Here is a 14,800-nt window from a genome sequence, read left to right on the forward strand (position 1 = left end):
CGACTGCCCATTGGTTTGACATCCCATTGTTCCGACCATATTAAACTCATTGTTCCGAAGTCCGTTCCGAAATCATCATGATGCCCTGTGGTTAAGGTCTGGTTAGGTTTAGGCACAAAAACCACTTGGTTAGGGTCAGGATAAGATCATGGTGTGGGTTAAAATGAAAAAGAAAGTGAAAACACATAAGCCGTGAGCCGGTCGCGGCGCACCATACGCCCTCCGCGAGCCGTTCAGCACCGCGGACAGTCGGACTAATGGGATGTCGAACCAATGGGCTGTCGAACAAATGACATGGACCCACTATTTCAACCAGTTAGCAGTGACTTGTAGCTAAGTATTTCAACCAGTTAGCCATAACTTTAGCTAACTATTTCAACCAGTTAGCCATAACTTTAGCCAACTATTTCAACCAGTTAGCAGTGACTTTTAGCTAAATATTTCAACCAGTTAGCCATAACTTTAGCTAACTATTTCAACCAGTTAGCCATAACTTTAGCCAACTATTTCAACCAGTTAGAAGTGACTTTTGGCTAACTATTTCAACCAGTTAGCCATAACTTTAGCCAACTATTTCAACCAGTTAGAAGTGACTTTTGGCTAACTATTTCAACCAGTTAGCCATAACTTTAGCCAACTATTTCAACCAGTTAGCAGTGACTTTTAGCAAACTATTTCAACCAGTTAGCCATAACTTTAGCTAACTATTTCAACCAGTTAGCAGTGACTTTTAGCTAACTATTTCAACCAGTTAGCAGTGACTTATAGCTAACTATTTCAACCAGTTAGCCATAACTTTAGCCAACTATTTCAACCAGTTAGCAGTGACTTTTAGCAAACTATTTCAACCAGTTAGCCATAACTTTAGCTAACTATTTCAACCAGTTAGCAGTGACTTTTAGCTAACTATTTCAACCAGTTAGCAGTGACTTATAGCTAACTATTTCAACCAGTTAGCAGTGACTTTTAGCCAACTATTTAGCCAAAACTTTTAGCTAACTATTTTAACCATGTAGTCAATAACTTTTAGCTAGCTATTTCACCGTTTAGCCATGAACTTTAGCTAACTATTTCAACCAGTTAGCCATAACTTTAGCCAACTATTTCAACCAGTTAGCAGTGACTTTTAGCTAACTATTTCAACTATTTAGCCATGACTTTTTAGCTATTTCAACCATTTAGCCAAAACTTTTAGCTAACTATTTTAACCATATAGCCAATAACTTTTAGCTAACTATTTCACCATTTAGCCATGAACTTTTAGCTAACTATTTTAACCATGTAGCCAATAGCTTTTAGCTAACTATTTCATCATTTAGCCAATAACTTTTAGCTAACTATTTTAACCATGTAGCCAATAACTTTTAGCTAACTATTTCACCATTTAGTCATGAACGTTTAGCTAACTATTTTAACCATGTAGCCAATAACTTTTAGCTAACTATTTCACCATTGAGCCATGAACTTTTAGCTAACTATTTTAACCATGTAGCCAATAACTTTTAGCTAACTATTTCAACCATTTAGCCATGACATAACTTTTCCTGACCATTTCAATCATGTAGTTACTGCTTTAGCTAACTAGGCTATTTCAACCACTTTACCATAACTTTTAGCTAACTATTTTAACCATTTATTCATGACTTGATAGCTAAATATTTCACGTATTTAGCCATACATTTTGCTAACTTTAATAATTTAGCCACTACTTTAGCTAACTTAGCTATTGTAACCATTTAGCCATTTTCACTATGAGGCAATTACCTTTGGCTAACCTTTTCAACCATTTAGCTGTGAATTTTGGCTAAATATTTAATCATTTAGCCACTGCTTTAACTAACTAGGCTACTTTAACCATTTAGCCATGAACCTTTCGCTAAATATTTCACCATGCAGCAATTACTTTTTTAACTAAATATTTAAAACATTTAAGCCATGACCTATAGCTAATTACTTAAATTACTCAGCCACTACCTTTAGCTCAAACGGCTATTTAGACTATTTGGCCATTACTTTAAGCTATTTCAACCATTTAACTTTCAGCTAAATATTTATATTTATAAATATTTCTGGTTGGCGTAGTGGTTCAGTGGTTAGCACTGTCACCTACTGTCTGCCTCTCTGTGTGGAGTTACTATGTTCTACCTGTACCTGCTGTCTGGGCTCTCTGTACATGCTCTGGTTTATAAACTACCTGTATGCGTGGACATGAACATGAGTGGTCATCAGTCAGTCAGATTTGGCACATTGGCTGTAAGCTGAGTATCACTGCTGTAAAGGATGGGGGGTATAGCTAATGCATGGATGGAAATTGTGATTTCTATCTTTTTTTTATTACACACACATTTAAGTACCCCCGGGGCATGAGGACCCCTGGTTGTAAATAACAGCTCCATAGGGAGGACAGCTGATGGTGGCTGCAGGGACATACCCTACCAAAACCACCTCTTAGCACCACCACTGTGAGTGGCTTGCTCTAGCACGCTCCTCAGCCCGACTTCACCAACCCCTAAATCTTCTTGGATCTTGTCTTCCACACAGAAAAACAACAACACTGATGATGTGGTAGCTTTTTCACGCCAGCGCAGGAACAGATCCAGCTCACTGTAAGTTTGTGTAAAAATAAACAAATCACAACTGTATAAATCACAACTGCTGGCCACCACAAGGATGGCACATTGTGTGTGTCTGTGTGCGCGCATGTCTGCGTGAACATCTACATGAGTGTGTGTGGAGATTGCATTTGCTGTAGCTTCATCTCAAGAGGCACAGGGTCTGTCAGCAACCACGGAGGAGGGTTTAATGACACGGTGGTCAACCTCACTGCTTCACATCTGCTCGTTGGCTTAAAGAGCCTTTGATGTAGCCTAGCTACAGAACTACAGCACATGGGTAATTATCTCCAGCGAGCTCCTTCACTGGGTGAATTCACAGACGTGCACTTTCCAAAAAAGAAGAGGAAGTCTCTTTTTTCAATGTGTGCCATGGTGATAAAATTAAGAATGATGATTTATTATGGGAGCCCTTGGCTCTGTCTGGTATCTGATGTTATCACGAGCTGCTTGTTTCAGCCTGGTGGAGGATCAGCTGGTTCACACAGCAACTCAGACTCGGAGCCTTATTCACTGGCCTCGCCAGGATGAATTTAAACATGTGCTCACCCACATTGAGATTAATTTGTTCCCACACTATCAAAGAGAAACAAGTCAATAAGAATTTGGAAAGAAGTAAAAATAATAGAAAAGATGACAGGGAACAGTGAAGTGGAAAAACCCATGGTTGGATCAGCCTGCTCGAGGGTCCTGGGGTAAAAATAGTTTGCTGAGGCACCGATCCTCGAACTGTTCTAAACACACATGATTTCAGCAATATGCACAGTGTAAGCATGTTATCAGAGTAATCTTAAAACAACCATATCAAAGATGGGGCCTCAAGACCCACTTAGAGGCCCAGATCCTGTCAGTCCATGTTGTGCTTTAGTGGTGCATACTTACATACTCCAAAGCAATTCACGAAATTACCACAAACCAACTGCCACAGCGAGAGCGAACCTGAAGATCTGGAGTCCCAGGCGGTTTCCCACTTGGCCTGGCTGGTAATGCAGCCTCACAAAAAAACCCACGCCAAGATTTAGTATAAATATGAGTGAGTCATATTTAAAGAGACGATCAAAAACAGAGCAGGAGAAAACCAGATATGTCGACTTTTAGTCTCTGGTTATGAATCAAACTAAAAAAGGAACCTGATCCTACATTTCCCATAATGCAACTTCCCCTGCCTCCCAAATGCCCACCTTTTTCAAAACCCACACCTCCAGTTTGTAACGCAGGCTCAGTGTTGAACATCTTAAATCTCAAGCCTGAGCCGATATAACCCCGATGACATCAGTATGACATCATCAGGGTTACTCCATTCACTCTGGAGAACTTTTTAAGAGCCATAAAAGACATTCATGTGAAAAATTGGTGCCCTTTTGATTGTAGATGTGGAGCACTTTCCAACAAGAAATTTAATGATGCTGTTCAGTCATCACTTGTTCTGTAAGTGTAAAATAAAACAAAAGTCTATTTATTAATTTGGTCTTTTAGATATAACCATATTAGGTCTTAATTTTCTGCAACTTTCTCAAGAAATTTTGTAGAAACAAATGTCAAATGTTTTTTTAAAAAAACAACAAGATAAGCCAGGAGTCAGCAAGTAAACAACACGTGATTGTCGTCTATGTCATGCCAAAATAAGAGCACTGAAATCTCTGCATTCAGAGATGCGACAGATTCGGCAGCAGCAGGTTCTGTTCCTCCACAATAAGAAGCAGGAAGTGATCTGTTCAGACGGTATCTAGAGAAGTACAACCACCAACCATCCACCAGACAGACCCAGAAAAGTCACACACCACACCCAGACTCCCCAGAAGCTCCGCCACCAGCGTGACCTGCACCCTATGAGGTGAGAACAAGCAGAGGAGGAGGCAGAGGTGAGCACCAGCCTGCAGAGCTTTAATCCTGACCCGTCTCATCTCCCAAAGACAATGCTCCCGCCTCTGTGCCAGGTGGGGGGAAGGGGTGGGGCCCTGAAGAAGTGGGGGGTGGGTAGGAGGAGATGGTGAGGAGGTGGGGGAGTAGGAAGGGGTGGGGGCTGATCAGGGGGGGATCTGGAGCTGGGTTGGTCTCACCTGGTCTCACTCCCGCCAGCATTGGCAGTGGGTGGTGGGTGAACGCCATGCGGGGGGACCTCGTCTGGGAGGACAGGGCGCTGAAATCGAATTTCCCCGGCTTCTTAAGAGAACCAGGCGATGAGAGTCCTGGCAAAAAGGGGATCAACAAAATGGCAGAACAGAGACGAGGTTTTAATCAAACATGGCTGCTTTTCTTACTTCGACTCTACTTTAAAAAAAAAAAAAAAAAAAAAAAAAAGCTTATCATATTTAAATTTGATTGCAAGAATCTAATGATTATGATTGAAATCAATGGATTGATCGGTTGATTCATTCATTGATTTGTTGATTGGCTTAACAAACAGATGGGTCCTCACAATCTGATTAATACTCTATGTTTGTGTACAGTCGTCGGGCTGTACCATGTCCGTCAGATTGAGGGGGGTTGGGTCCGGGGAGAGGCCATGTTTTGAAGCAGCGGGGGTTCAGAGCGAAGGGAGGTGACGGGAGAAAGGAGGGAGGGGGGGTGGGGAGGTCGAGGGGCACAGTGTCAAGAGAGAGGAGAGCTGGGAAATGCGATGGCGGTCCTGGAGTGTGTGAACACAGCATCATCCTACGAAATCAACTCAAAGACGTCTCCTCTGTGAGATCCAGCTCATCCCAAACCATGATGATCTCAGAGGAGCGCAGTCAACAAACACGCCAACCAACCTACTCACTGCACTTGTCAGGATGCCTCATTAGAGTGAATGGGATCCTGGATGGCCTCGTATCTGGGGCAGACTGTGCGCTTCAAGCCAAAGCCAGCATGAGCTGCGTGGCTACATATAGCTGCTGCAGAGCACGCCAAAACATACATCAACGACTCCTCTGATGTACTGCCCTTCTGCAATATCTGACGGCCAGGTATTTTATGTTACTGCCTTAAAACGTACAGTATTTCATAAAGAAGTGCTTGAACTCTCTCTCTCTCTCTCTCTCTCTCTCTCTCACACACACACACACACACACACACGATGTTCGGGCTGGGTGGCGAGCACTGGGCAGCCTGCCAGCCAACGCTGAATGGGAGAGCGGTAGAAAGATGGAAGGAGTTAAGCGGGAGAGGAGCGGTGACGGCATGGCCGACACACAGAGACAAACATATTAAAGTGTCCCCCTCTGTCTATAAATGTCGGCTGAGGCTAACGGACTGCATGAAATATCCCTCAGTTTGGTAAAAACGGGCACACTAAGTATAGGCCCAGCTCACCAGCGGACCAGAAACATGGCCAAAAGTGTGAGAGCTACAGATAAAAGAGGCTCTCTTCTGTGATCAAGGCCTTGTGCGGTGGGCGCTGAGGGAATTTATTTTGATGTATGGTAATCCAAAGGCACAATTTAGACTTTCAGGGTTTGAGGAGCAGCGCCAAATGGTGTGTTTGACCTCTGCAGGGAACCGCAATGTTGAATATACGCTGAAATAAAACTCTGGAAAGAACAATCCATAAAACAGAGAGTAATGAGGAAGTGAAAGTATAGAAAAGTACATCAGCGCGGACACACAGACCTCATTACTTCTCCTCTACTGGACTGGTGTTTTGTTTGCTCCAGATCTGGTTGAAAGAATACAGTGATAAACAACCTCGGCGAGCAAAAGAGCCTCATAAAGTACTAAACGACACAATATTCACACATATAAAACAAACACACTCAAATAAAGACGTGGGTAATTTCACCATGGCCCAAAGAGACGTGGAAATAGATTTTATGAGCGAAGCATATAAAGTCTAACAGAGCAGATTTCTGAAAAGCTTTTCTTTAATGCCACACTGGGAAATGTTTTATCACTATTTACCCACAATGCTCATAGGCAGCATGGGCGCAGCTGTGCTTGTGTGGGCAACGATAAGTATAGAAAAAGGTGGGCGCCGGCACTTATGCTCAGCTAGGCACATCATGTGACCGTGTGTAGGTGGGAGGAGCGGATACAATAAGCAGGGTGAGATAAATTTTATTTACGGCTAGAATTATTAAAAATAAAAAACAAGCCAGTGTGAAGACAGAAGGGCACAAGATGCTTTTCAACCAATTTTACAGCAGAGCGAGGAGACAATAACACTTTTATTGTCGCTCAGACATTATATGTTTGGCTCTAATTCCATGTGTATTTAATTAAGAAGATAAGAAGATATACGCCGTCGTCCAAGAAGAAGAAAAAATGGAGCAGAAGAACAGCTGAACACTCAAAAACAAAAAAGCGTTCATAAAAAGTTTCAAGAAGATAAAAAGTAGAAACCATTTGCTACAGTCAGCAGAACATTAGAAGCGTAGGCTTGTCATCCATCTGGCACTGATATCTTACTTCCGATGGTGTGTTTGGGCTGTCGTCTGGTAATATATGACAACTAGTTTTATTTATTTCACACAGAGCACACCGGCTGCTGCGACGCAAACTTTGACAAACTACTAAAGGAGGACACACTCAGATCTTTAACTTAGATCTTCTGAGGATAACATGACTACTTGTGTAAGAATGAGCTCACCGGGAGTGACATTTAAAATATCACCTGACTCTCCAGCTCTCAGCTCTACAGGGATTTACAGCTTCATTTATGTTAATGTTTTAATTCTCTAGCTCGCAACTTAGCTGTTTGGATTGACTCTCACAGCTCTCATCAGCATCGTTTCCTGCCACAGCAGATTTCTGCTCTAGGAATGCAACGTATACGACCTGCACAGCACCAAACTGCAGCTAGACAAAGCCAGCAACTAGCTGTTGAACACAGTGGAGCATTTAGCAGCTAAAATGCCTAGTATTTTTCACAGAAGTGTGTAGAGCCCAAAAACAGAGCTAAAAGAGAGTGAATGACGGACTTAAATTCATCAGGTGGCTCCAAACAGATGCTGATTTATGCTATGTAGCTGCTGGACGCGTTAAACAGGTGAAAGTTTGCCAACATCACAATTAAAAAGGTGATAATATGTCGTGTTGTGTTCACAGCTTGTGTCTGCTGCCCCCAAGTGGCGTAAAAATTAGTTACTGCAGGGTAAAAATATTTATGTCAAAATCCTGCACTCAAAATTTTACGTAACCCTTTCAAACATTGAGCGACATCACTTTAATTGTGCCGCTTTCAGATGCCTTTCACAAGTATTGATACCTTTGAACCATCACTGAGCAAATTGGTGTGATTTCTTTCAAAAACATGAGGGAAAGAAATGGTAAGAAATGTACCATGAATTGCATAGAAAATTATAAAACTAAAATAATATAAACTAGGGAAAAAAGAAAAAAAAAGGCTGGGGAAAACTATATTTATAGTTATTCTTACATTTTAAAATTATGTTACAGGATTGTTATAAGTTTAAGGCAGTTTTTTCTTTCTTTTTTTTTTTTTAAATAATTTTCTTGTTTTTAATTTCCTCTTTCACTCATTTTTTGCATTTTTTTGGGTCATTTCTTTCCATGTTGTTAAAGGAGATCAAGCTGATTTGCTCAGGTTTCAAAGTGTTAAGTGACAGTAAAATATTATTAAAAGTAAAAGTACTCAATATTTAAAACGGCTACTTCCTAAGTATTATACTTTATTTATATTATATGATTGCATTCCAACTGTTGAGCAGTAAGTCATCCATGTGCCTGCGATGGTCCCCTTATTTTTATGTGACGTAGATGTCGTCATCTGCCTGTCTGTGAGGGTCCACGTGGACCCCTATAAGAACGTCCACGTCTAGCCCATTTTTTTTGTGACCACATGGATTGTACACACAGTAAGCAAGCTGACTGCACATGCTCCAACTACAAAATATAATCCGAATTTAAATATTAAGTTGAATATTGGATAAACATTCACTCCGGATTGGAGTTACCTTATCTTAGTTTTACTTCCACTCGATGTTGGCAGTAGGAGGGCGCTAAGCTCACCTCCCAGCCTTCCTGTTTAATACTAAGGGCTGATGTGAACCCGAAATTCACCACTTGCACGTCACCGTCACCGCAGCTGTTCACGGACGTTCAATGCCAGAACTATGTCCGAGCCTTTAATATGAAAGCAGCATTTAAATGTAGTAGCTCTTACTAATTTAAGATATATGAGATATATGAGCTCAATATCTGCCCCCAAAATGAATGAGTACACATATTCAGGAGCATTTAATAGAAACACTCGAGAAAAGTGCCACGAAATTGTACTTGAGTACTTATGTGAATAGTCTAAGCTACTTTCAATCAACACCTCAATCATGACGCATGCAGTAACGTGTCGTCACTGTGGCTGGACAGAATCTCTGTTTTATTTTACTTCTATAGAAAGACAAATAGGTTCGCTATCTAACACACTCTGAGAAACACTGGGTTCGTTCTGAATAGCATACTTTTTCTTTTTACTTTATGTAGGTGCTGCAGCTGCCCTACTGTTGCATGCAGTATGCACACAGTTGGGACGCACTACTTCATCATAACATTACGCCCTCCATCGTGTCTTTGTAATAGCTGCTCCAAAGCTCTCAATCAAATGCTCCCCTCCATCGACACTTTAAAGACAAATCTTAAAACGTACATGTTTTCAATGGCCTTTGGTTGTTTGTAGTGGTTTTAATATTTCAGTATTCTATCATCTTTTAACGTATGTAATTGTCCTTACCGGTGTCATTTAATTTTTAAATGTGCTATATAAATTAATGTGATTTAACTTTAAGTGTCTTGTTCTGGTTCACACACGTACTTGGCGAATAAAGCTGATTCTGATTCGTTCTCATATATGCGTTACCATGGAGATAAACCGAGCTCTCCAGAGACTAAGGTCAACCCACAGAGCTCTGCTGTTGTTACTTTGCGATGCAGGTAGGCTAGTTTTAACTGCAAACACTAGATTCTAACATATTCACGACAGTAAAATTACATCTACATTTCTCAGTCACTGTTTTGTCCTTTTGCTGTTGGTAATCGTTACGATTATTTCGTTAATTTAAACAATTAATCCATGGTGTAAAATGTGTAGGTTACTAATTTGTCCTGTAGGGGTCACTGTATTGTCATGGGTGTCTGTTAATACAGGTAGGAACCATTCATTGAGAGACAGGTGTTGCTAGATGGTATGGATGGGTAGCACAAGCAAAAACACTATTTGAAAATCATGGAAACTATTCGACAATTTTCTGAATAATCGCCCCGCCCCAATCTAGCTACACCTGTTCCTCAGTGAATGACACCCATGACAGTATAGTGACCCCTACAGGACAAATTAGTAACTGACACATTTTACACCATGGATGGCTCCTATAGTTTCTATTATTACTAATCGACTGGTCACCGGTCACTTAAACGCGCTGTCATCTGTCACCTGTCACTGCGGCTTCTGACAGCTTTCAATCATCTGTTTGCGGCTCAGTTGATGTGACGTGTCGTCCGCTGTGCAGGGGATTGTGGGTAAGAATAGCCAGAGACGCATGCTGGCTTGCATACTGCAAAACACGATTGAATGTAGTGGAACATCCTGGTATTTTGGGGCACATTGCATTCGACATACTATGTACTGGGACATGCTAAATCTTGTTCTGGCATACTAAACAGTATGGTAGTGTGGGGATTGGAACAAATATGGCTGCTATACAGTTTCACATGAGAGTCGGGGTGAAATTGTTTAACTGACATTATTAAAAACAGACAAACATGTTGATTTAAAGCATCGCTGCACTGAAGCCGGTTTGGCTGCAGCTCATCGGTGGTACGTATAGGGGAACGACTGCGTGCTGCCACGGTACATGTTCAATTATAACCAGCTTATTATGCATAAACAGCCTTAAATTATACATATTGTTTTTAGTCTCTCTGATTTCCCCTAATTAGTCTGTATCTAGCTGAAATATCTGGTACGATGTGGCTTCTCAGTGAGGAGCAGCAAATGAGGCCCAGATGCCCAATGAAAGCTTTGTCTGATAAAGCTAACAGAAGTTACTCTGATCTCTCCCTTAATCTGTGTGTGTGTGTGTGTGTGTGTGTGTGTGTGTGTGTGTGTGTTTGTGTGAGTCTACACACAGACACACTCACACAGTTGTTTGTTCTACATTATTTCTATGTCCTGCTCCTGGCACACTGCACAAGCAGACTGGCAGCCAATTGCTCCCATGACCCTCCAGTCTTGCCGCGCTAACAAGCTGGCGACCACACAGGCCCCCTAACTGTCACAGAGCTGGTCCACTCGCATGTGCACCGACACACACACACAGACAGACACGCACCAAAGAGAGAAAGGAGCTCACACACCCGTCATTCAGGTAAGCAAAGAAACAATGTACATTAACAGAGTTGTGTCCCTCATTAGCCGACTACCTCACACATCATTAGCACTCATAAACACTGAGGTAATGTGCTGCAGACGGAGCAAGGACACCTCAGACACACACACACACACACACACATACACACGAGGGCTGCAACTAACCATTATATTTATTATCAAATCGTCTGCTCATTATTTTCTCAATCAATTAATCATCTGTCATTAAAATGTCAGAAAACAGTCAAACACATCTCATGCAATTTTCCAGAGCTCAATGTGACATCATGTTATCAGTCCATTAAATGGCCGTTATCACTTCTATTAGAATTCTCGAGACACTGCACCTACCAGTGAAGCAAGAAGGTGCAGATCCAATGTTTGAAACAACCGCAGTTTATGTTAGATTTAGGAAAAGACTGTGGTTTGAGTCGTACGTTTATTACGTGATGTACCCGTTTTAAAAAGGGACAAAAGCAGCTGTCTCCTGGGTGAAAGTCCTGTGTTTGTTTGACCACCTTATCACTTAACTTACTCCCTTGCTCCTGTCATTATTACTATGGCCACTTGAGGTCATTGTAAACCAGGGGTGGGCAATACTGTTTCACATAGGATGTATAAAATGACTACACTGTAAACAGGAAGTGTAAATTGTTTCTCTTCTCCAGTCTGGGAACATTCACTCACATTTTGCTGCCATGGAGCACCAGTGTGACTGGAAAGTACTGTCAATATATGAACTGGACAGTTTTTTTTTCCTGCTTGCAGTGAATACATCCTCATGTTTGACAGCGCCCCTGTAACAATTTAACTTTATGCTAACTGCTAACTGTTGATGGAAGCTTCAAGTTCTCAGCAAAAAACACTGCCTGAGACGAGCCGGGGTTCTTCAGAATAAAAGCACCAGCGGTTTAGCTTTGGTTTGTTTCATTATAACAATACTTAAACTTTTAACTTTAACTTTATTGTAACAGTACTTTATTCAACTTTTTAAAAACAGTACTTTATCTAACTTTATTAAAACAGTACATGATTTAGCTTCATTATAATGGTATTTTTTAACTTTATTGCAACAGTACTTTATTTTACTTTATTATAACAATTCTTTATTTAACATTATTTTAACATCATTTTCTTTTAAATTATCATGAAGTACTTTAACTGTGTAAAACTACTTTATTTAACATTATTTTAACATCATTTTCTTTTAAATTATCATGAAGTACTTTAACTGTGTAAAACTACTTTATTTAACTTTATTGTAACAGTACGCTAACTTTATTTAACATTACTTTATTTAACTTTATTTACCAGTACTTTAACTTTACTTACCAGTACTTTAACTTTATTTACCGGTACTTTATTTAACTTTATTTACCAGTACTTTATTTAACTTCATTACAACAATACTTTATTTAAACAGTGCTTTATTTAACTTTAATGTAACAGTACTTTATCAACTTCATTGTAACAGTAATTTATTCAGAGTTTAGTATTTCAATACTCTACAGTAATTTAGAGGAGATTCTAAAATATCAAAATATATATTTTGTATACAGCCCTAAAATATTGCAAAATTATTTATAGGTCATATTGATCAGCTCTACTGTAAATTAAGGAGGCAGAGTAGGGTCATACCACCTTAAATCTATACTAGTGATGACTGATAGCGGCCTTTTAACGGGCTGACAAGTCTCGACGTGGGTAAAAATCCAAAGCTTTTCAGTTTATTATCTTGTATGACAAAGAAAAGCATCAAACTGTCACATTTAATAATCGTGAAACCAACAAATGTTTGTCTCTGACGCTTAAAAAGTTGCTCAAATGATTACTTGATTATTAAAATAGTTGCCAGTTAATTTTCGACTAATTGATGCAGCTCTAACACACACACACCAGAGTTTTAAGCCCATAACACCACATATCACAGACAGTCGGGACACCCCCCCCCCCTCCTCTGACTGAACAGTAGATACTGGGGTCCCCCCCCCCCGAGCAGCAGGAGCAAGCAGGCAGAAGGAGAGAGCGGAGCAGAGCGGGAGACAGCAGACTTAATGATGAATTACATGATCACCTGCTATGCCTCAGAGCTTTTCATTCAGGTAGAGGATCACCTCCAGAGCGGGCAGAGGCGGAGGCCCTCCCCTTCCCTCCTCGTCCTCCCTCCTCCTGTCCTCCGCCCCTCCTCTCCTCTCCTCATCTCTCACTCCCAACACCACCACCACCATCACCAGAACAGATGTCTGCTGTAACCCAGTAGCTCCCTTCGCTGTAGACACATGGAGGCGCCATCTGGACCGGAACGCTGCTCCTCTCCAGATTGGGGAGTGTGTGTGTGTGTGTGTGAATGTAAATCAGAGAAAGCTGAAATTTAGTTTTTTGTGTGTGTGTGTGTGTGTGTGTCTGCATGCCATTTGTGAATGTGCGTGTTAGTGAGTAAGCATGTCTCGGAGACAGAAGGTGCCTTGTGCATTGATGACACACCTGAGTGCCTCTCGTCGTGTTTGTTTGGGTCGTATGTTGTTTTTTTTTTCCCTGCGCCGTCTTTCAGAGACGGTTGAGTCAGGCCTACGGCAGGTGGGACACCACTCAACAGCTCCGTCTAAACAACCGGCTGCATGAAGCGGCTAACGCTGCTCCTCAGCAAACCCTCATTCACACACACACACACACACACACACACCACCACCCTCCTTTCTCCGGGTCTTTCATCGCTTTCTCTCCCAGGGCTCGACAACAAAATTGCAACACCCAAAGCACTTAGCTGAACGCTGCTGACAAATTCACACCGCCTTGGAAAACTGTTTGTGTGCATGTGGTGTGTCACAACAATGTGGTTTTTGGATATGATAATGCACATAATTACACACTGAGAATACAGCTGATAATCAGACAGTGTACGTCAGGATAAGAGTGATTTTTTTTTTCATAGCTCCAGGGACATCTTCATCCTCCTAGAAGTTTGATTCCTCTCACAGATTTACAACAACATCTTTGAGGCAGACAGGCGGTGGATGTTATGGAGCTACTGGGCTACCAAAAGGCTTTGGTAAACCCACAATGGACAACAGCAGACATCTGGTAGAAACAACCCCACCCAGCGGCAGCATAGCCAGAGAACAAGACACAAGAGAGGGATGAAGAGAAGAAGAGAAAAAGGATGAATGGAAGATGCAGAACAGCTCACAGGAAGTGCAAACAGACTTGGAATAAAAGGACAGAGAGAGACAGAGAGAGAGATGTGTACAAGTTGAGGGTGGTGTGAGCTGAAGTAGAGCATGTATACATGTACACAGTATAATGTTTAATGTTGTTCTAACCATGGTAAGGAAACTGCACTCCATCGCTCTCATGCTTAATCTTCCTCTCCTGCACACTGGCCAAATGGTGCTGCACTGAAAGGCCAAACAGGGGAGAAGGGAAGAGTTAACAATGGAAGAGGGGAGGAGAGAAAAAGACAGAGACAGAGATGGAAAGAATGAGGGAGAAACAGAGGGGTGGTTAAATAATGGGCAACAGGGGAGTTTAATGTTATAGAGTGCAGCAAGTGTCTATAAAATAGTTACATCATTACTGCTGGCGGGATTAAAATGGCAGCATGTGAGTGGGAGTGACGGTTAGGAATCGGAGAACACATGAGAACTTTCAGCGATTTAACAGAGACACATACCAAACCCAGGAGATGTACATGAAGTCTACTGTAAATACATTTGACATGGTGCCCGTCAGTGCTGCGAGCCAAAGGGTGAGTGGGTATGATTTAAAGGGACAGTTTGGATTGGCACTTATCCACAGTCAGTGTAATATCTACAGGAAATGGTGTTTGGCGTGCCTCCAGTTTGGAGAAGCAGGCAGGAGCACTACGACAGAAGCAAAGCAATGTGCT

At 41.4% G+C, this 14,800-nt stretch overlaps 1 protein-coding gene across 17 annotated transcripts in view; it reads right to left on the minus strand.

Moving 5' to 3' along the window:
• The window catches only part of nfixb (nuclear factor I/Xb), a 221,532-nt gene that overhangs the window by 25,132 nt on the left and 181,600 nt on the right, over nt 1–14,800 (minus strand). For 9 of the 17 annotated variants that reach the window (XM_049561064.1, XM_049561066.1, XM_049561076.1 and 6 more), the window contains 2 exons: nt 14,235–14,309; nt 4,673–4,801 (listed from right to left, as the gene is read on the minus strand). The exons of 2 other annotated variants lie outside the window; for them this stretch is intronic. In XM_049561064.1, the coding sequence (XP_049417021.1) occupies nt 4,673–4,801; nt 14,235–14,309 (204 nt within the window). The remainder of the gene's footprint in view (nt 1–4,672; nt 4,802–14,234; nt 14,310–14,800) is intronic. 6 more of the 17 variants (XM_049561072.1, XM_049561065.1, XM_049561068.1 and 3 more) reach the window with 2 other exon arrangements.

The sequence above is a fragment of the Epinephelus fuscoguttatus genome, linkage group LG19 (genome assembly GCF_011397635.1).
Source record: "Epinephelus fuscoguttatus linkage group LG19, E.fuscoguttatus.final_Chr_v1".
NCBI lineage: Eukaryota > Metazoa > Chordata > Actinopteri > Perciformes > Serranidae > Epinephelus > Epinephelus fuscoguttatus.